Source organism: Galeopterus variegatus, unplaced genomic scaffold (genome assembly GCF_000696425.1).
Source record: "Galeopterus variegatus unplaced genomic scaffold, G_variegatus-3.0.2 Scaffold4088, whole genome shotgun sequence".
Taxonomy (NCBI): domain Eukaryota; kingdom Metazoa; phylum Chordata; class Mammalia; order Dermoptera; family Cynocephalidae; genus Galeopterus; species Galeopterus variegatus.
This window is the reverse complement of record NW_007730199.1, coordinates 37167-59411: the sequence shown is the minus strand read 5'-3', so window position 1 is coordinate 59411 and position 22245 is coordinate 37167. Positions and strand designations below refer to the sequence as shown.

At 49.3% G+C, this 22245-nt stretch overlaps 1 protein-coding gene across 4 annotated transcripts in view; it reads right to left on the bottom strand.

Annotated features, from left to right (window-relative positions):
• Positions 1-22245, bottom strand: part of AMPD3 (adenosine monophosphate deaminase 3) — a 47010-nt gene that overhangs the window by 13803 nt on the left and 10962 nt on the right. For 2 of the 4 annotated variants that reach the window (XM_008586717.1, XM_008586718.1), the window contains exons 3-7: positions 14986-15190; positions 10829-10991; positions 8143-8362; positions 7034-7163; positions 1195-1389 (exon numbers count right to left, since the gene is read on the bottom strand). In XM_008586717.1, the coding sequence (XP_008584939.1) occupies positions 1195-1389; positions 7034-7163; positions 8143-8362; positions 10829-10991; positions 14986-15190 (913 nt within the window). Of the gene's footprint in view, positions 1-1194; positions 1390-7033; positions 7164-8142; positions 8397-8448; positions 8470-8555; positions 8561-10828; positions 10992-14985; positions 15191-22245 lie in introns of those variants that run through there. The other 2 variants (XM_008586719.1, XM_008586720.1) reach the window with 2 other exon arrangements.

The window sequence follows — 22245 nt, the reverse complement described above, 5'->3', positions numbered from 1 at the left end:
TTTTTTATTGTGGTAAAACATACATAACACAAGATTTACCATCTTAACCATTTTTAAGTGGGCAGTTCAGTGGCATTAAGTACCTTCACAGTGTTGTGCAGCCATCACCACCTATCTCCAGAACTTTCTCATCCCAATTGAAACTCGCACTCATTAAACACTAACTCTCCAATCCTTCCTCTCCTCCGCCCCTGGTACCCTCTCTTCTCCTTTCTTTCTCTCTCTCTCTCTTTTTTTTTTTTGGTATTTATTTATTTTTATTGTAACAAAGTTGATTGTACATATCTGTGGGGTTCACAGTTGAACATCAATACCCGTGTGCAATATGTGATGCTCACATGCTCCTTTCTTTCTCGATGAATTTGCCTATTCGAGGTACCTCATGTAAGGGGAATCATACAATATTTGTCCTTTGGTGTCTGGCTTCTTTGATTTGGTGTGATGTATTCAGGGTTCTTCCATGTTGCAGCATGTATCAGTACTTCATTCTTCTTTGTGGTTGAATAATACAAGGGGTGTTCAAAAAGTTTCCGGAAGGATCTGTATTATCTTTTAATTCCATTTTTCCATGAACTTTTTGAAGTGCCCTTGTATTCCATTGTGTGTATATAACACATTTTGTTTACCCCTTCATCTGTCGATGGACACTCGAGTTGTTTCTACCTTTTGGCTATTGTGAATAATGCTGCTTTGAAGATTGGTGTGCAGGTATCTGTTCCAGTCCCTGCTTTCAGCTCTTTTGGGTATCTACTTAGGAGTGGCATTGCTGGTACATATGATAATTCTAGTTAAAAAGTTATAATTCTATAACTTTTTTGTGGAACTGCCATACTATTTTCCACAGCAGTGGCACCATGATTTAGGGTTTTAATAACTTTGTAAAACTAACAAGGCAGTCACCATTCTATAGACAAGGCGATAAAAGCGTAAGTGAGTTGCCAAAGGGTACACCACTCCTAAGTGGAAGAAGTGGGATTAGAATGTGGACCTGCCTGACCCCAAGCCCCACACTCTTTTCCCCTGTCCCACAGCTGCTCCCAGCCCTGTTTTTCTCTGAGGCCAAATTACTTCTCACGGTCTCTATGACTAGAAGAGAAAGAGCTGCTTCCACAGCCAGCCTCTCTCCAAGCACAGTCGTGGCAGCTTTCCCTGGTGCTGAGTCTCCAGCCAGAACTGGGGCAGAAGCCCACTCACTGCATGGACGTCCAGCGAATCCACAGTGAGGTCGTAGGGGTCCATGTGCAGGCTGTCGAACACCTGCCGCAGGGTGATCTTCCGGCCCTGCTTCACGGCCACGGTGCGGTCAGGCTCCGTCTGGTACGTGTGCTTGATGAAGCGCAGCAAGTGCTTCTGGTTCATGCAGGCCGCCGCGTGGATGTGCGTGTCCACCTGGAACACAGCGCCCACCAGCCCGTGAGCCGGGCCACCTCCCCTGGCAACAAAAGTTAGGACATCCAGCCCTCAGTGTGGAGCACAGAGCCTCAGCACCTATAGGCCACGAAGGCAGCCCCCACCAATGCCTCCTGATCCCCCTTCTCCATTTCTCCTCTAGACTTTGGAACTGGCGTCCCTCCCTTTAGCCTTGCTGCCCAACCCACCTCCTTACAGCAACAAGAGATCTTTTCAAAGTGTAGACTGGATCAGGCCACTGCCCTAACAAACTATCAATGGCCCCCAACACCCTCAGGATAAAGCCTGAGCACCTCAGGCTTGGGATCCAAGGCTTACACCAAGCCTTAAGTCCCATCTCGCCACTGCCCCATGCTATGCTCCAGCCATGACAACCACTCACCGGTGCTCAAGGCACCAGGCTATTCCGCACCACATCACTTTGCCCATGCGCTCCCTCAGCCTGGGATGCCTCCTTCCTCCTTCCTCCCCACCAATCCCAAACACCTGGAAATTTCCCATGGCCTCCTCCATTTGGAAGCCAATCCTGATCCCCCAAGCACACCTGATCACTCTTTCCCTTGCCCAACTGAGAAACCTCACACAGACACTCACTCCCATTGCTCTGTATGTCCTCAAGATCCACTCTAATATTTTTCTATCTACTCCTTAATTAGACCAGGAGCTCATTCAGAACAGGGACCACGTCTGACACATCTAAGCCTCCAGCACCTACCTCAGGGCCCGGCATGAAGTATTAGTTGATTCAATAGATGGATGAGTGAACAAATGAACAGGTGTGATAGATTCTAACAGTTTCATTGATATCCACATCCTCGTGTAACCCTGAGGACCCACCAAATTCCCCACAAAATCCCACTCTTCCCAGTGACCTCTCTTGGAACCTCCAGAACATTTCCAGAGAAAACCTGCTAGTGGAGGTGAACGAGAGGGCAGGCACCAGAGGCCAGCCACCCCCACACCCTTCCTGGGCTAGTTAGACTTCATCCAAACCCCAGGGCACCCAAACCCCAAGGAGAAGCAGCTCTCCTGACCCTAAGCCCACATGTAGACTCAGGCTGTGGGACCTATGGACAGAGATCTCAGTAAAGAGCAGAAGTACACAGGGGGCTTAGATTTCATCCCACATTCCATGGAAAGGCAGTTTGTTTGCAGAAAATACTAAGAAGGAGCCCATCAGAGTCTCAAAACACCTCAAGGGATTTCTCACATCTTCTGTATTGTGCTAAGGTCCTGTGACAACAAACTGTCCCCTTGCCCCTGTGGCCTCTTCTTTCAACCTCCTGAGTCAGCTTATCCTTACTACCAGACCACTCAACATTGGAATTTCTTTGGGCCTGGTCCTGGGGCCTCTTATCCTCTCACTATATACTCTTTCCAAATGTGATCTTATCCATTTCTGTGCCTTTACTTACCTTCTTTATACCAATTCCCAAATTTATATCACCAGCCAAAAGCTCCAGAATTGTACGTACAACTGCCTACGTGACATCTCCACTTGCATAACTCAAAGGCAGTTCAAATATAATTTATCCAAAAATGGACTCTCCATCTCTGACCCCAGCCCAAACCTTATAGTCTCCCAGGTTACCAAATCCCAGAAAATGCTATGTCCTGCACCCTGCTGTTTATGCTGAAAAACTGGAAATCATCCCTGACCTTACCCTCTCTCCTACCTCACAATACCCTGACCCTCAGGGTCAGTTTCATCAGTTCTACCCTCCAAATAGATCCGAAATCCAAAATCCCAGAAAATGCTATGTCCTGCACCCTGCTGTTTATGCTGAAAAACTGGAAATCATCCCTGACCTTACCCTCTCTCCTACCTCAATACCCTGACCCTCAGGGTCAGTTTCATCAGTTCTACCCTCCAAATAGATCCGAAATCCATACAGCACTCTACAAGCTCACTGCCAACACGCGAGTCTGCACCTGCCTGCTCTCACCCCAGAATTCACAGTGACCTCCTCACTGGTCTTGCCACTTTTCCTGTTACTCTAGTTCAATCCATTCCCCACACACAGAAGCTGGAATGGATTTTTTAAAGGCAAATGGATTCTGTTACTCAATACTCTTCACTAATATTAGGATGAAGGCCCTGTTAATATCAACTGGCCCTTCCCCACCTCCCCACCTCCTCATCCCCACTTTCCCTTTTCTCTGTGCTCCACTCACAGGACAGCCACCAGCCCTAAAGAAACGGAGCCCTGGCTAAGCTGAGGGATGGCCTGAAGTCGCTGTGGGCATCCTGAATCCCCTTCCATGGGGCCTACAGGGGTCCGCAGGGAGGGAGACAGCAGCCTCACAGGCCAGGGTACTAGCAACCACAGACTGTACTCTGGAGTTACTGCTGTGACCGACTGGGCACTCTGGCAGGGCTAGGGAGAGAAGGCGGCTGACCTCAGGGCAGGGAATGCTGTCCACAGCTGGCCAGGCATCTCCAAGTCAGGCCAAGCCAGATATTTGATCTATTGAGCCTCTGTGAGCATCACACCAGCCAGCCCCTGTCGTGGCCCACATCACTCACTCATCGGGGTCCTTCCTGCCACTCCTATAAGACAGACAGACCACTGGACATCTGAGACATGAAACAATTCAAAGCACCAAAAACTAAATCATCACCCAAAGCACAGTGTAAAGCCGCAGGCACCTCAGGGACAGGGCTGGGCTCACGTGGGATGCACAAGAGAAGGTCAGCCCGGCTTAGCTCGGCTGGACGTGGCGTGGTTCAACTACCTCAGCATGACTCGGCACATTCTGGGCTGTCAGGTTGTGTCCTCCAGCTGACCAGTGACACACCACAGGGGGCTCAGCTGCCCTTACCCCCATGAGTCACAAGATAAAGGATGAAAACAACTGGACAATCCAGGAAGCACCCAATCCAAACGTCAGATTCTCAAAAGTGATTATTTTAGGAACAAGTGAAAGAGGCTGTCACTGGCTGCCCATGTTTTCAATTCACCAGAAGAGCCAAGCATATTTCCTACTTTCACCTTAGATCCAGGTCTAAACAAATCGTAGAGTCTCCAAACAGGACTTGCCAATACCTGGGACCTGAGCCAGCACTGCCCACTTCCACACCCAGGGCAGACAGCAGTAATTGATTACCGTGCTCTAAGTTTCAGGAGTAGACTCCCAGCTGGTCAAGTTTGGCACAGAAGATGAAATCTATTTGCTATCCTTAATATGATACTTAATCCAAAATGGGTAATCCCTACTTCTACCCACCTCCCCAGCAGCAAACACACTCAGCCCTTCTGCCTTAGCTCTCAGCAGAAAACAAGTACCTCAGCTGCACAGTCCTGCTGGCTGGGCCTCGTAGTCTCATGACCCATCAGCTGTTGTGCTGATGTATCACAGGCGCCACCCACACAGACCCATGCCATGCCACAGCTCCTGCCCTCAGGCTGCAGCCCTGGCCTGCCCTACGACAGGACAGCCACTTCGAAATAGGGAGGCCACCTTCCAGCCCATTCTAGATTTTAGAAGCCAGCTCTCCTCTCCACAGGAGAGGCTGTGAGGTAAGATAAAGCAGCCAGCATGTGGAAGGCAGGCCCGCCCCCTTCCCCAGGATGGGCAAGCACAAGCCTGACTCACAGCAGGCCTGGGCCCATGTTTATGGCCTGACTGGTGCCAGAGATCAGGCCACTGTGTCATAGCACAGGTGTCAAGGCCGTCTCTGTCCAGAGAGCATATTACCCCCAGACCAACAGGGAGCCAGAGGACTGGCTCTGATATGTAACCCCAGCCCTGCACCAGGACTCTGCCACATCGTGGCCAGAGAGCAGCTGGTAGGCCCAAGGACACCCTCGAGACCCTCCTGGAAACAAACCATGTCAGTCAGCACAGCCAGCACAGGCATCTTCATCCAGGCACCAGGAAGCAGGCGGGCCTAGAGCATCATGACGCAGAGGGCTGCACGGGCAGTAAGGAGCCTCCTAGACCCCACCTGGGCACATCCTGGGCATGTGGAGTGCCCGGGCAGGGCTGAGAGAAGCTCACAAAATGACTGAAGCCCCCACCTGTCTGATCACCTAAGGCTTGTGGAGAAGGAACAGATGGTGCCTGAAGGTGAAAATGCCCGGCTGCCCATGTAGCTGGTGTCTAATACACGACCTTTCACCTCTGCCTGGAAATCCCTAAGACACTCCCATGAGACTCTCAGAGCCCATGAGCTGAAGCCAAGTTCTCACTTTCAAGGCTCTTGGTCCCATCCACATGGGCATCCATGGTGGGGCCCTGGCATATAACAGAGGTGATCTTGGGGCCTCCCTGGAGGGGCCTTCCCTCTGCATTGCTGAGTGCTCAGGGAGGTCTGCGCTGGACTTCCCAGAGGAGCCACAGCCACCCTTGGCCTACCCTCCCCTATCAAAGCTGACTCCAAGGAGAGGTAGTCCTCAAGAGGCCCCTGTGGACATGATGACCCACTGCAACTCAGCTCAGGATTGGCCGTGCCTCGTCCAACAAAGCCCAACCCCCACCCTTCCCCCAGGAGCTTCTTGTACCCTGGCCCACCTCTCTGCCTTCTCTGAGAAACCCAGGGGCCTTGCACGATCCAGAACCTCATTCTCCCCACGACCCACTACACCTCTCTCCGCCGGCACTCCAGCCACACTACTTGCAGTTACATCAGCCACTGCTTCAACTCCCTGTCCTTGCTCACGCCACTCTCTCTCCTGGCACGGGCACATACTGTTCCCTCCCCTGGGAACGCCAGCACCTCCCTGCCCCTACACCACCCTCTGCCTGGCGAACTCCTCCTCACTCTTTAAGTCAGCTCAGTTCTGACCTCTCCCAGAAAGCCACCCCTGTCGCAACACTTATGACACTAAAGTAACAGGCTGGGAACTTCTTGTCAACAGGAAGTGACTCTTGCTCACCATCAAATGCCCATGTTAGCACTGATCCCACATCTCACTGTATGCTACTTAAGTGGAAGAAAATGGAAAAACAGGAGGCCACGGCCATCATCTAACATGCACACTTGCCCCACTGCAGCCCCTGCTGCAGCCCAGGCCAAGGCTGCTCATCCACTCAACAGGCAGAAGAGGGGCAGAGATAATGCACATGTCAGATGCTTTCCTCTAAATACACCTGATCCCCAAGGACGCAAAACCACAAACTCCCAAGTCCAAAAACGTCTTAACAGCTTTTTCTCTCCGCAAAGAATCTATTACATGCCCTACTCTAAAATAACCTGTGCACAACATTTTTGACAGATGAACAGGCTGTGTCCCATTGTCCAAGGTAGAAAGCACATTCCAACAGATACGCAAAGAATCTATTACATGCCCTACTCTAAAATAACCTGTGCACAACTTTTTTGACAGATGAACAGGCTGTGTCCCATTGTCCAAGGTAGAAAGCACATTCCAACAGATACACACGTGGACAAAGGTTTCCACCTAGAATGACACCAGTACTGCGGCACAGCCCGACACAACGAGCGCAGCTCACCAGTCCTCCTGCACACACGCATCATGCTCCTCTGGCAAAGGAAGGCCACCCTTAGCCAGAAGCCCTGATGTTCTCACAGGGGACTAGCCCCACACTAGCTCAGGGCACCCCACAAGCTGGGAGGGGGACCGCATGCGGTAGCTCTGACCAGTGGCTGCTAACACACCTTTCTCACGTTATAGAAGTCTCGGTGGGGGTTACTCTTCAATTCTTTGAACTCAGACATTTCATTTAACATCTCATGAAGGCTGAACTTGGATTCCAGAAAGTTCAGTCGCCGGTGACAATAGGTTTTCCTGCAGGTTGGGGAGGGGGAGAAACCACAGTTGAGCAAAAGTCACATCAAGCTCTCCAGGTTGCAAACCTCTGGTGTCTGCAGGGGCCAACCCAGGCTCTGGTGGGGTGGAGCAGGGAGGGACAATGAGGTTCCAGTCTTCTACAGACCCAGCTGAACTGTCTAACCACATCCATGTACTCTACAAAGCGAGGGGAGAGTCAAGATACAGGGCAGTACAGATTTGACTTTGGAACCTCCCAAGTCTTAGTTCTGCCCTCAGACCAGTGAGGACGAAGGGCCAAGCTGCCCCTCCACCTCGGGCCCACTCTCCTCCCTTGGAGACTGGCATCACACCATTCCCAGCAAAACCCAAAAGTTAGGAGCAAGCAAGAAGGTCCTCAGGTGTGACTCGCACCCTCTCCCTCCCCAGACTCCACTCCCACACAGCCACTCCAAGGGTCTCCGAGTCCAGCGTGTTGAACCTCCATTGCTGATCTGAGTAAGTGCCCACAAGAAGTGAGGTGCCAAACTCAGGAAGACAACTACCTGCCAGGTCAGCTCAAGGCACACCCACAAGCAGCATGGGGGGCGTGGCACAGAGTTTCCCAGGCTTCCTGCATGCTCCCCTCCAGAGACACCCAAAACGCAATACATGTACAGCCATGCCCTGGGCTGGCAACTCTCTGCAAGGCTGCCATCTTGCCTGGGGAGAGGGGTGACAGCCATATTAAGGTGCACAGGTGGCCACCAACCAACAGAAGCTCCACACCTATGCATGCAGAAGGGACAGGTAGTACTGACTCTAAGAAAATGCCAGCCTGTGAAGGAAAAATGCAGAAACCCACAAAGCATCAAGGAAAGGGGAAACCATTCTCTTTCTGCAGTGGTTTATGTGCAGGAAAGCCTGGAGCAGACGGGTGACCTAGTTGGCCTTTTCCACTCCTTCCTACAGAATGGTATCCGTGCAAGAGAGGAGGGTGCAGAGAGAGCTGGCTTACGTGGGGCCATCGGTGATGAGAGCCAGGATGTGGCTCATGTCCACTGTGTAGGTCTCCAGGTCAGGGTAGGGCAGGCTGTGGGGCTCCTGGCGCTCCAGCATCTTCTGGTCATCATACACGAAGAGGATGCCCCCCTGCATGCGGACCAAGTAGCCCAGGTTGGGGGGTGCATCATGCAGGCAGTAAGGGTCTTCCTGGGGCAGTGGGGGAGGGTGGAAGTCTGCAAAACAGGACGGAGTAATGGCAAAGCCCCCCTGCCCGAGTGTGCAGTGAGGCCTGTCCTGGCCGTCCTGCCTGAAGTCCAACCACCCACGCCTGCCCCGACACCTCATACCCTCTTCCCTGCTTCAGTTGTCTCCTTAGCACTCATCACTATGTAAAATAGTTTTACTTCTTTACCTTGGGTAGCATACGTTTTCTCCACTCACACAGAAGCTCCACACAGAGATTTGGATTCACGTAGTTCACTGCTGTATTCCCCACTACCTAGAACAGTCCCTGGCACATGGCTGACACTTCAGCAACTTTTTAAAATTTTACTGAAATGAGCTTCAGTTTCCTTGCACTTCAGAGACCCCAGGAATGCTAAAACGAGCAGCTGTGTCTTCTCCCAGCAAGAATACAGACAGCACCTGGGACCGCCAGGGCGCAACTGTTCCTGTCCTCCCGCATGTTCCTGAGATCAGCGTGGTCAAGCGGGGGCTAGATGAAGAAGCCTTCCCACCCCAAAGGAGCACAGGGTAGGGAACCTGTCTCCCACAGAATGGGGAATGCCAATGACCAAGCTCTCTGATCCCCAAGGCTATGGGTTGAGTTAGCCTACAGGAGGCAGAAAATGCCTCTTTGCTATTTCCTGGCCATGAGACTGAGCAAACCCCTTTACCTTTCTGATCCTATCTCCTCACGTGAGGATATCACCTCCTGCCTTAGCAGGCTGCTGTGAAGGCTGCCACAGTGTGTACAGAAAAATTCCTGGTAAACAATAATGTCCTATAATAAATTTTAGGGCATTAGTCTTATTATTCTCATAATGAGTTTTCTTGACTCTTGATAAACTGTCTGTGGTCAAGGAATGGGTTGGTGCTAAATAGCAGTAGAACTGGGGGCTTCAACTCTTGGCAGATCAGCAAACACCATACAAGATCAGCTGCCAGGTGCCAGCCCACACGGGAGGAAACTCTGGGACCCTCATCAAAGGAAGCAACCAAGACAGGGTGACCAGCCTGGGTGTCCTCCACCAGTGCTCAGAACAGACTGTCCTTAGAGCAGGAATCACAGAGGAGCTGAAGCAGAGGTAGGGGCTGATGCCCGCCATCAGACAGCCACAGGCCAGCTCAGGAGTCCCTAAAGTGTGTCAGTGGTCTGCGAAATGCAGGCAGTTACAAAGGCCAGGTGAACCCACAGCCTGGGCTCTCAGAGGTTTCTCCACCTCACCACACACATGCCCAGGTCCCCTGTGCCCTCTGTCCATATAAAGTACGCATTGACAGTCGTTCCTGTCTGTCCTTGTCAAAACTGGGATGGCGGGATCAACTTCCCTCAGACAGACAGGGAAATGGGCCCAGAATGGCTGAGATTTACCCAGGGCCCCAGGTGGTAACAGAGGCTCAAGTGCAGGGCTCAGAGCTTCAGGAAGCCAGAGACAGGGGAAAAGTTGGCACCACCAACTATACCTAGGGGCAGCCAAGATCCCAGGCACTGGTGCAGGCCACCAGGCCCTCACCTGCTCCCCACCACTGACTTTCAGAACAAGGTTTCCTGTTGTCCTCATTTATGTTACTTACAGCCTTTATTGAACCCAGGTCTTACACAGGCCAACCAGACTGCACTAGGAAACCCTCCTGCCCTCCCTGATCTCCCCTTCCCTGAGCTCTGCAGCATAAACGTAGCTAACATTTATCAAACACTCACTAGATGCCAGGACTCCACTAAGTACCTCACATGTGTTCTCCTGTTTAATCCTCACTACAGCCCTAGGAGATAGATACTGTTAGAATGCCCATTTTACAGACTGAGAAACTGAGGTTTGGAGAAATATCTTGCCCAAGGTCCCAAGAAATTGGTGGAGCCCAGATATAAATGCAGAGCCTACTTCCCTTACCCCAGGAACATGCCCTCTACACCTAATCCCACCCCAACCCACCCTACCACCAATTCAGCATTTACTGTCTGATTGTGTTATTTTAAATATCCCACATGAGACTGCCTGCCTCCCCGGCAGACTCCCAAGATCAGAGACTGTACTTCCTCTCTCTCTTAACTTCTACAGCTCATCTCTGCACAGGGACTTGCACACAGTACACACAGAACCAGTCCTTGGCCCATGCCCTCTACACCTAATCCCACCCCAACCCACCCTACCACCAATTCAGCATTTACTGTCTGATTGTGTTATTTTAAATATCCCACACGAGACTGCCTTCCTCCCCGGCAGACTCCCAAGATCAGAGACTGTACTTCCTCTCTCTCTCAACTTCTACAGCTCATCTCTGCACAGGGACTTGCACACAGTACACACAGAACCAGTCCTTGGAGGAACCAGCAAACACTGGTGTAAGAGAAACCAACACCAGGTCTCTGTCTTTAAAACACCATCAAGGAAAACACATCCAGTCAGCAAAAGCCCTGACCAACTCTTGGGCCAGGTCCCACACTTGGGATCCTACCTCCAGCCAGAGCACCGTACCTGGGAGGCCCTCTTCCGGAGGGGCCGTGTCAGTCTGCGGATGACCCAGATACCGGGCCGTGGTCCGCGGAAAGCGGTGGTAGGCGAGCCGCGCGTACTTCTCCCGGATCATCAGGGCCTTTGCCAGGCTCTTGGCAGCCTGCTCATAGTCCTCCACGGTGATCTGCACAAAGGGGCATGCAGAGAAGAGTTCACACACCTGGCCTGGGACTGCCATCTTTAGAAAGAGCTGCTCTCAAGGTCAGCTCTTGGCTAGTATCTGGGAAGCTGGATTTCTGGGGAGTTCCCACCATTCCCTGCCTAGTAAGAAGTGATCTGCACAAAGGGGCATGCAGAGAAGAGTTCACACACCTGGCCTGGGACTGCCATCTTTAGAAAGAGCTGCTCTCAAGGTCAGCCCTTGGCTAGTATCTGGGAAGCTGGATTTCTGGGGAGTTCCCACCATTCCCTGCCTAGTAAGAGTGACTCGCTGCACCTAAACCCTTCATACAAACAATATGGCTTATGCTGGGCACCTGGTTTCTTTCTGGGAGTCTGGAAATTTGGGATGTGCTATGCAGATGTGTGACCAGCCCCAATAAAAACCTTGGGCGCCGAGTCTCCAGTGAGCTTCCCTGGTGGACAACACTTCACGTGTGTTGTCACAATCGGATGCTGAAGGTATTAGGTCCATTCTGGTGGCCACTGGGAGGGGCCCTTGGACGCTTGCACCTGGTGTCTTCCATGTCCCCTTCCCTTTGCTGATTTTCTCTGTACTCTTCCACTGTTATGAATCATCACTGTTAAGTACAGCTATATGCTGGGTTTTATGAGTCCTCCTAGGGAATCACTGAACCTGGCAGTAGTCTTGGGGACCCCCACACAGGAGACAGAGGAGGAGGGTTAGGGTTGCTGGTAGACAGTGCTCCTGCCTGCACACCTGAGACCAGCCTCACCAGCTGCCCATCAAACCACAAGCCTGCTGCTGCACACAGCACGTGAAGAGACAGAGCCCAAATCCTGTCCCTAACGAGGAGGAGCATCATCATTTTCAGTTGAGAAAATCCATGTGTCCTTAGGATGTGAAAAATAAATAAATAAACAACAAAAACAACTTTCACGTGCTCAGGCTGCTACTTTGCCAACCCCACGCTTCTGATTAAATCTGGTGATCACCCACCTCACCCAGTCCATAAGACCTTATTGTCATGTGTTATGTGCCAGACCTTTTTATAGATTTCATTTTGCTCCTCACTGCAACCCATTTTACAAATTGTGAAACTGAGGCCCAGAGAAGCTAAATCACTTGCCAGGAAGCTACAAAGTCAAATTTCAGACTCTGATCTGCTCGAGTCCCAAAGTCCAAGGACGTTTCTGCTTTCCCGGAGCTGCCTTGTATTCAAAGATGAATGAGATCATGAACCTTCCAGTGGCTCATTAATCTCAGTCAGTTTGGGAAGGATGTGCATCATGGAACTGTGACTATGCTCGGGCAGACAAACAGCCAGACAGTGTCAAAATGGGGATAAGCAATGCAGCCGGAGGGGGCCCACACACCAGTGGAGCACAGAGTGCAGAGGGCTGGGCCTGGAACTTTCTTCCTCTGCTTTCAGAAAATAATCACTTTTACTTCTGAAATATTTTAAACATACACACAAGCACTGAAGATAAGAGACCCAGGCACCTACTTTTCAGAGCTAACAATATTAAGATTTTTCATAATTGCTTCAGATCTCTTACAAGTTTAAATAAATAAACCATCATGGATGCAGCTAAAATTCTACCCTCCTGCTTCCTCCACCCCACTCCATCCTCAGAGAGAGGAAGTTGGTATACATCCTTCTCATGCGTGTTTTTATACTTTTACTAAATATTACTCCTTGCTCTTTGTTAAGGTGGTAGGTTCTCCTTTCCTGCCTCCCACTGTCCCCATGAGGATGTGTTCATCCATTTTATACCTTCCAGTGGGTGGCTTCTGAGAGCAGCAGGAATAGGTGAGCAGACACAAACACCTTAGACAAAAAACGTCCTTGCCAATGACAAAGCCAAACACTTTCTCTGCAAAACCAATGGACTCAACATGACAAGGGACTCAGGCCATGGCTAAGGGTATCAGAGAGGGTGATCAGGAACCCAGTGGACCAGGGACCACCAGACAAGCTTGCAGGCATTGCAGGCCCCATGAGTGGCAGCAGACCCATTTGGTGCCAGGAAGATAAGCAAGATCAGCCTGCTTCTCACAGACACTCAGCTTTCTGGGGACCAATTGCCAGGCTCAGGGGCTCCATGCACTACTGTGTGTCAGCCAGGAGACTGGTAGAAAGAAGCTAGTAAATGCTCCAGGCCAATGTCCTCCCATTCATTGGGGGTCGGCCCACCTTGACTCTCCCTCTGCACTGTTCTGCCCACACGCCCAAGCCTGGGTAGACATCAAAGACTCCTGGTCAGGATGCTGATCAGACAAGGCCTGCATTGTTTCCAATCCAACCTAAATTCCCATCCACAGGAGCTAGAATAAAATAAACTATGGTATACCCACGCAATGGAATACTATGCACTTGTAAGAAAAGAACAAGAAAGTTTATATGTCATATTTATATGACATTATCTCTAAGGTGTACTATTAAGTGAAAAAAGCAAGATGCAGTTTAATGTGTATATTAAATCACCGTTTGTGTAAGAATAAACTATGTGTGCATAATGAATTGTAGGTACATAGACCATCAACAAGTATGTGAGAATACACAGAAACAAAAGCCAATGGTTGCCTCTGAGGAAGAGAATGGGTAACTGGAGGATTGACACCATTTTTGTACCTTTTAAATTTTGCACATATGCAAGTATTCTCTATTATATAAATATATATATATATATATATATATATACACATATATATATATTTTTTTTAAACTAAGGGAAAATTTATAAGAAGAAAATGTATAAGCTGCTTTGCTTTCTCAGATTTACTAACGTCCTGCAACTGCTGTTTAAAAAAAAAAAAAAAAGAGGGCCGGCCTGGTGGCGCACTGCTATAGTGCGCTGCTTGGGAAGCGCAGCGGCGCTCCTGCCCGAGGGTTCGGATCCCACATACAGACCGGTTCCGCTCACTGGCTGAGCGAGGCGCGGGGGCAACACCGAGGGTTGCGATCCCGTTGCCGGTCCCGGTCCGGTACGGGCGCGACACTGAGGGGTGCGATCTGTTGCCGGACACGGAAAAAAACAAAAAGGAAAAAAAAAAAAAAAAAGAGGGCCGGCCTGGGGGCGCACTGCTATAGTGCGCTGCTTGGGAAGCGCAGCGGCGCTCCTGCCCGAGGGTTCGGATCCCACATACAGACCGGTGCCGCTCACTGGCTGAGCGAGGCGCGGGGGCAACACCGAGGGTTGCGATCCCGTTGCCGGTCCCGGTCCGGTACGGGCGCGACACTGAGGGGTGCGATCTGTTGCCGGACACGGAAAAAGACAAAAAGGAAAAAAAAAAAAAAAAAGAAAGACTGACAAGGCCAACTGAGGCATGAATAATGGGGTGGGGGACAGGGAGATAAAACCAAACTTAATCCTGGCACTAACTTAGTGATACTTCTCTTTAAGAAGTAAGCAATAAAAATACATCATCCAAACAGGTGAATTAGCATATTATCAGTGACTGAATTAACTGGCTTGGTGTAAACCAAGCTTGTTCACTTTCTAATCAAGATCCTCTTTTCCTGGTTGAGGGGGTCTAGCCTGTATTTAAAGACGCTGAACCTAAGAATGTAATTAGAGCTGAATCAGCAATAACTAATTTCACATAAACCAATCAATACCATGACTTTGAATCCATTAAAAATCTGGGAACTCTAAAGGGCTCAAGCTGGCACCTTTCTCAACGGACTAAGGGACAGAGGGCAGCGTTCTAGGACAGAGAACATATAGAACTTACAGGCCACCACCACAGTATGCCCACCTGCAGCCATGGGCCCTCCTTACAGGGATGAGGCAGCCCTCCAGACACAGCCACACCCCACAATCTCTGGTCAGGCCCTCCTTCTATGCAGACTCTTGTGCCTCCTCTCCACCACCTCCCAAACACCCACACACTAGGCCAGGCTTCAAGGTAGGCAGGACCCCCATGGCCCAACGGACCCCTGGCACACACAACACTCCCAAAGACCTCAGAGGAGCCACGGGAGACACCTTACCCCAGCACAGTAATCTCCGCTGATGGTGACTCGCTGGAACTCGGGCATGGTATAGGGTGCTGGCGTGGGCTGGGAAGTGGCTCCAGTGGGCACAGGGGTTGTGGGAGACATGGCCGGGCTGGCTGTCGGGGGACCCTTCCAATCTTGCTGTGTTGGCATTTGCAGAGACAGGGACTGGGACCGAATCATCTTGAAACTTTTCTTTCTAAGAGCCAAGGATAAGGAAAAGGGGGAGACATCAGCAGCAAATTGGGGCAAGCAATAGAGTCTTTGTTATGTGCATGGTGGTAGAATTTTTCTATAATTAATCACTGGCGCTGGGCCTACCATTAAGAAGTTTCTAATTATTGATGTCTTCCTCTCACACATGTCTCTCTGCATGAGGTACAGACAGCCCTCCAGACACCCCTACCTGCAGCCACTATGACCTGCTGTGCACAGTGTTTGCACGGCACACAGAGCATTAGAGTAGGAAGATGCCACAGGAGACAGACAGACAGACAGCAGACCGTTAGGGGCTCTAACACCACAGGACATGAGAGATGAGGATGACATCAAATCAACCAGGCTTCCCTCACAGTGTGGACAGCATGCTATCTTCAATAAGCCAAACTCTACATCTCACCATAGGACCACTCTCAGGAAGGACCACAAACAAGGTCACAGGAGCAATCACACTGTTACACAATCACAGAGTTAGACACTTAGGGCAGTGGAGCCAGAAGGGATAGTGGTGATCAATGAATCCACCTTCTTGTTTATAGAGAAGGAGCTAGGGTTCCAGAGATGGGAAAGGGTTTACACAAAGTCACACAGCAAGGTGGCAGCTCTACCCAGCCACCGCCCTCCTCCTCCTTCCTCAAGCCTAACGTTTGCCATCTTGGCGGCCGCTGCTGGAGCAGGCACAGCTCTGTGTGTATCTCTGTTATGGGAAAGGGATTGATCAGTGTCAACTTCAGCTTCCTCCAGACTTGTCACCTTGGCATCAAAAGATGACTTCACTAACTGTCGGGATTGAGGTTGGTTCAAAATGCCATAAGCTCAGGCTTATTTGCAAAGCTGATGTGTGCTGACTCAACCTTCCTCATTAATGATATAGTAATGTCTTAAATGACATCACCCCAAGTCCTGGAATTCCCAGGAAGGAAATTACCCAGCAGTGAGGTGAAGCCCCCATGTCTCTTTCTGCCTCCAGTGGAACCCAGCTTTCCTGCACTGCCACCACAGTGCACAGCACCAGGAGCTAGCTGACCACTTGCCCTACCTGTGCCACAGGGGCCCAGCAGCTTCCTGGGTATTTATTCCACCACAACCAGGGCCTACAGCCACCAGCAAAGGACTCAGTGACAACTACCACCCTCCAGAGCCCATAGGGTCCCTCCTCTTCCCCGGGCACCAGTGATTCCCACATGACCTCATGGCTCTCCTGGAAGCAACTGTCTTCCTGTCAGCGACAGGTCTCCTCATGGCTGAGCTACAGTTCACTTTACCTGTTTATACACCCACCATCTGCCATGGTCCATCCTCTGGTTCTCACCTGCCTACCTTGTGTTATCACCTCTTGGGGACAAAGCTGTCTACACTTGGAACATGGAGGTGGCCCCTTTTCAGGAGTTTACCTTTGCCCTGCCCCTGGCCCCGCATAACAGACGCACCAGGCTGCTTTGGGAAACTCAACCTGAACTCCGGAAGCCCCCAGCCCAGGCTTTCCCTAGCCTGCCATCCATCACATGGGGCTGAGATGAGCATCCTGCCCCAAGGAAGATGCCAACTCGTGCCAGTCGGTCACTCCTCAGAGGCAGATTCACCTTGAGCAGTGAGGTTCTCCCTTTGGCATCTTTTGCACATTCACACCTACAGGAAGAGCATTACCTTCGGCTCCCTCTCACATTCTGACAGGCTCAGCTGGTTCCCAAAAGACTCACGCTTCTGTGTCACTTACATGCCTGCCAGGTCACTGTTTTTACTTTATGCCAATCTCTCCCCTAAATGCTATCTGAGGTCTGGTCCTGCCAAGGAGAAGCAACAGGTGACATCTAAGGTGAGCAACAGATAAGAAGGAAAGAAAAAAAAAAAAAAAAAAAAACACAACTGGAAAGCTGAAAGGCTGCCTAAGTGAAGAGCCTAGGTCTGGTCCTGCCAAGGAGAAGCAACAGGTGACATCTAAGGTGAGCAACAGATAAGAAGGAAAGAAAAAAAAAAAAAAAAAAAAAAAAACACAACTGGAAAGCTGAAAGGCTGCCTAAGTGAAGAGCCTACCACGCTTGTCCTAGGAATGTCCATGTTCTTCTGCCCCAGGGAGGAAGCCAGTACCCACCAGCTGGTGCCCAGACAATTCTTCTTCTTGAAGACATCCATTATGGCTACAGCCTTGATCTTCAGGTGAGGTCCAGATTGTCACATATCAGCATCTGTGGGCTGGGCACTGACTTTGCAGGCACAGGGATAGTTTTAAGAACAGGTGGGTCAGTTCCTCAGGGCCCGCTCACCATGGGCAGGGGCTTGGAATAACCAGAAGCTAATCACTGAGCTTGCATCTCAGAAAGTTGTTAAAGTTGGATGGAGCCCAAGGAGAGGGGCCTGTATTTGTCTTCTATTGATGCATAACAAATTGCCAAAAACTTGGTGGCTTAAAACAACACCCATTTACTAGCTCACAGTTCTGTGCATAAGAAGTCTGTGTGTGCTTGTCTGGGCTCTATGCTCAGGGTATCGAAAGGCCAAAATCAAGATGTTGGCTACCCTGTGCTATCGTCTGGAGGCTCTTGGAAAGAATTCACTTCCAAGCTCCTTCAGTTTGTTGGTAGAATTCAGTTCCATGTGGCTGTAAAACTGAGGTCCCAAGTTGCTTGCTGCCTTTGGCCAGGGGTCACTCTCAGCAACTACAGACCACACTCTGATCTTTGCACGTGGCCACCTCCACCTTCAGAGCTAGGAATGGTGCGTGATTGTAGTGCTTTGAATCTCTCTTACTCTCCCTCTTATCAGCCTGAGAAAGCTCTCTGTTTTTAAGGGCTCGTGTGATTAGATCAGGCCTACCAATAACCTCCCTATATTAAGGTCAACTGTGCCATATTCCATAACATAATCACAGGAGTGATATTCCATCATATTCACATATGGTCTGGAGGTTAGGGAGGGACAGCTTTGGGGGCCATTTAAAAAATTCTGCCTACCATAGGCCCATATCTAGTATAGATTCTGTACAACTGAGGTTCAGCCAACAAAGGTGGAGAGTGGCAGCTGAGTGACTGTGTGTGTGCGTGTGTATGTGAGTGTGTGTGTGCATGTGTACGTGAGGGGGGGTATACCCGCCCACACGTGTCCTTCCCCTCTCAAGGCTCTCTGAAGCCCCACTTGTGTCACAGTAATAAAAGAAGTCACCATTAGCTTTATCTGTATTATAGAACCATGGGGTCTTGTGGCTGGAAAAGACTTTAACGACTACGCACCCCAACTCTCTCACTAAATCAACCTTTGCTTGAACATCTCCAGTGACAGACAGCTCACTACAGTCCTGCCTGAGACATCGGCATTCAATCATTTATTCAATAAACGTCTACCAAGTACCTACTCCAAGACAGGCCAGAGCTAGACACACAAACACAAAGTTGAACAAAACACGATCTGTTACCACTGTTAGAAAGCACTTCTTACGATGGCCAAGACCTGTCTGTCCACAGCCCCACCTGTGGCACCTTGTGCTGGCCCCTGGGGCAGGCACTGGAGTAAACCAGCTTGCTCTGCCACAGCTGCACGCCCCCGCCTGCCCCTGCCCACACGTGCACCTGGCACATACACACTCCCGCCAAGGAGCTGGCAGAGTGCGGGGCTGTGAGGACACCAGCTCCAGGCCAAGCCTGAGGGCCCAAAGGGCCAGGGAGCTGCTTTGTCATCCCTGATGTGGTTGGTCTTCCCAGGGCACAGGGACCTTCTTGCTGTCCAGGCCCTCAAGACAGGGAGGTGATCTGGTCACAGAGGCTGTTATTACAGCATCTCATCTCCCAGCACCTGTCTGATAACCCCACCTGCTCGATGGCCCTTGGCTGCCCCTGCTATTCTCTGTGTCTCTCCCCCACCCTCCCCAACTCTCCTCAGCTCCTGGGAATCAGGCCCCCCCAGAGTCTTCCCTTATAAAATCTGATGCGTATGCTAAATCCAAGTTAAGAGTCCTTGGGGCCTCTTTTCTCTTCTAGAGAAGAGCCAGCATCTCCCCAAGGCCTCTGAAGCCCACTGCCCTGCGCAGGCTGTCCAGAGGGCTGCCAGGCAGGCGGGTACCAGAGCAAACCTTTCATCGGGCTCTCAAATGTGTGCCGTGAGTCACTTCACTCCCTAAACCTCCCTGTGCTGGGCCCTGGGGTAAACGGGTAGATAAAATATGACTCCTGCCTTCCAGGTGCTGACTGTGTGATGGCAGAGAAGGACCAGACGGCTCAACAGATTGTTATCATACAATGTGGTCTCTGTAATGAGATGCCCAGGATATTTTGGGATCCCAGAGGAGACACTTAATCCACACTGGGGGTGGGAGCAGTGGAGCAGCAGGGACAGCAAGAGGGGACATTTCAGAACCGGAGACTTGCTTGAACTCCTCCCCACCCACATTATTCTGGCAGCCCCTCCCCCTCCAGATGAGAGTTGTTACTGTAAAGGCTGGAGGCAGGATAGCATTAGAACAGCCATTTAACAGATTTCATTTGTATAAGTGATTTTGTCCAAGGTCACACAGCTAATGCACAATGAAGGCCTGTCTGGTGCTGCAACTACCCTGAGCTTTTTATCTATACGTATAGTAAATTGATATTCAAAACATGTCAATGAATTGTTCTTTGATTAAAATCCAGCATTCTGATTTTAAATGCTATGCTCTGTCTATACATTGCTGGCCTTCTACCACAAAGCTGGTTAAAATGTGTTTGTGATACATTTTGCTTTCTTGGCAGCTCACAATACTTTTTTCTACAATGCATCATCAAAAATATGGTGGGTCTTCAAAAAGTTCATGGATTCATATTCATGGATTCATATTATCTCTTAATTCCATTTTTTACATGAACTTTCTGTAGTATATGCAAACTATATGATCTTTATGAAATAATTATTCATTATCCCAATTTTTTACTGGAGCATGCTAGTATGGGCTTAGGAAGAGTGGGATAGGTTGATTTTTAATATAAGTACGTATGGAAATATAGTAACAGTGATGAATATATAAAATCAAATTTCCAATTTATTACCTAAAAATTTCTTAAGGGCACATATTAGTGAAAGAATATATTGGCCATGCAATTTGTATACAGTTGATATGACATGATGACAAATGCCCTTTTCCCTGACATTATGTTCTTTATTGTAATAATAAAGAAAACAAAGTTAGGAATTACGCTATCTTGTCGCTAAGCATGCAATCTTAGCTCTAAGGTCAGTTGCGCTAGTATATTTAGATATTTCTATAAACTGGAACTAGCTCTAAGGTCAGTTGCGCTAGTATATTTAGATATTTTAGTGAGAGTCAGAGCCTGACTGAATTGCAAGTGGGTTACAAATGACATGGCAACCAATCTTTTTTCCAAAGAACCAGTGGTTGTTTCTTGGTTTCATTGGAGGCAGGAGCCACAAAGCAGCACAGGGTTTTGTTAACAATGTGAATTTGAATGTCATTAGGTTAGCAGGCACTCTCCACTTCCACAGCCTCATCACTCTTATTGCTTTCACTGTCACCGCATCGATTCACATAAAATCGGCACCCCTAGTGTAAGAAGGGGACTAGCTGAGGAGCTGGCATCTACTCTGTAACTGAGACCAGAAGTCCCAGCCTACCTGGAAGGGGGAATGCAGAAACAGCCGACTATGATGTGTGCTGCATAATGGACAGTATGAAAGGGGTATGCAGAGGCCACTTACTCTGCACACACGATCAGGTGACCAGCAGTCTGCCCAGGTGGGTGCAACTTTGATTCACACACCTTGCAGCCCTTCAGGTATGAAGACTCACAGCCTCACCCTCTGTCTTCCCCTTCACTCCCCTCTGATAACCTCCCCTCCTCTTCTGTCCCCCATTCCCTCCGGTCCACTCCTGACCCACTGTAGTCCCATTTGTCTCCCCCCGCCACTCACCTCCATTTCTTCCTTTCCCCAGTCCTTCCCAGCTGCCCTCCTCCCTAAAGACCCCAGAGGTCAAAATGAAGTACAATCTCTACTACCTTTCAAATTAAATGTTACAATTTCTATTCTTAACTTTAAAAGCAGATTAATTGACTGTTTTAAATGAAGCTCCTTTGTTGGCCGTAAATTTTAAAAAATGTTACCCATCCCTGATTTAAGAAGTATCATAAAGTAAAATGATTTAACAACACTTTAGCTATGCTATGCTCAATTCATAATAAATATCTGTTTATTTATCTTATTCAAAATATTCTTAGGGAAGTGGATGCTCTGGGTAGCCAAATTTTTCAGATAACAAAGTCTGTCCCCTTTATATCCTCATTTTTTAAAAAAGATAATTTTGGTAACATAGCTCCTGCATTCTTAATCAGAGCATACTGAGCATAATTTAAAGTTCTCTCAATGACTCAGGGTCGTTACTGTATTACCCAGTCACAGTCTTACAGGTGTTTTGTCTCCAGACTGTTGTGCTTCAAATTCTTCTGCCTGCTTTTCATAATTATTCTGTTTCCTCCCTCACTGTTGACTGCTGAATAATAACAATAATAAAAACAGGAACATTAATGATGCTCCAAGCACAGCACTAAGCATTTTATGTGTATTAGCTCATATAATTCTCATAAGGCAGGTCCTTTTATCTTCCTCATTTCACAGATCAGGAGACTGGCTCAAGCAGTTAAGAGCCTTCACCAAGTCCACTCAGGAGTAAGTGACAGGGCTGTCATTTTGAATCCAGTCGGTCTGACTCCAAAGCCCACGCTTATAATCACCACACATCACCTCTGTGACCCTACCTATAGAAGTCTCCCTCCCACTTCTAATTTGTTCCTTTAAATCTGGCACAAGATAAGAAAAAAGACAGCCAGCTTATTAGAAATCTGTGTAAAATAAGAATAAATAGGAGATGGGATGGGAGGTGCCACAGTTGGAAAGGGAGCTGGGGCGAAGGTGCATGAAAATGTTAACCTTTTCACAGCTAAAGGGTATGGGGTTTCTTTTGGGGGTGATGAAAATGTTCTAAAATTGGTTGTGGTGATGGTTGCACAACTTTGTGAATATACTAAAAACCATTGAATTGCATACTTTAAATGGGTG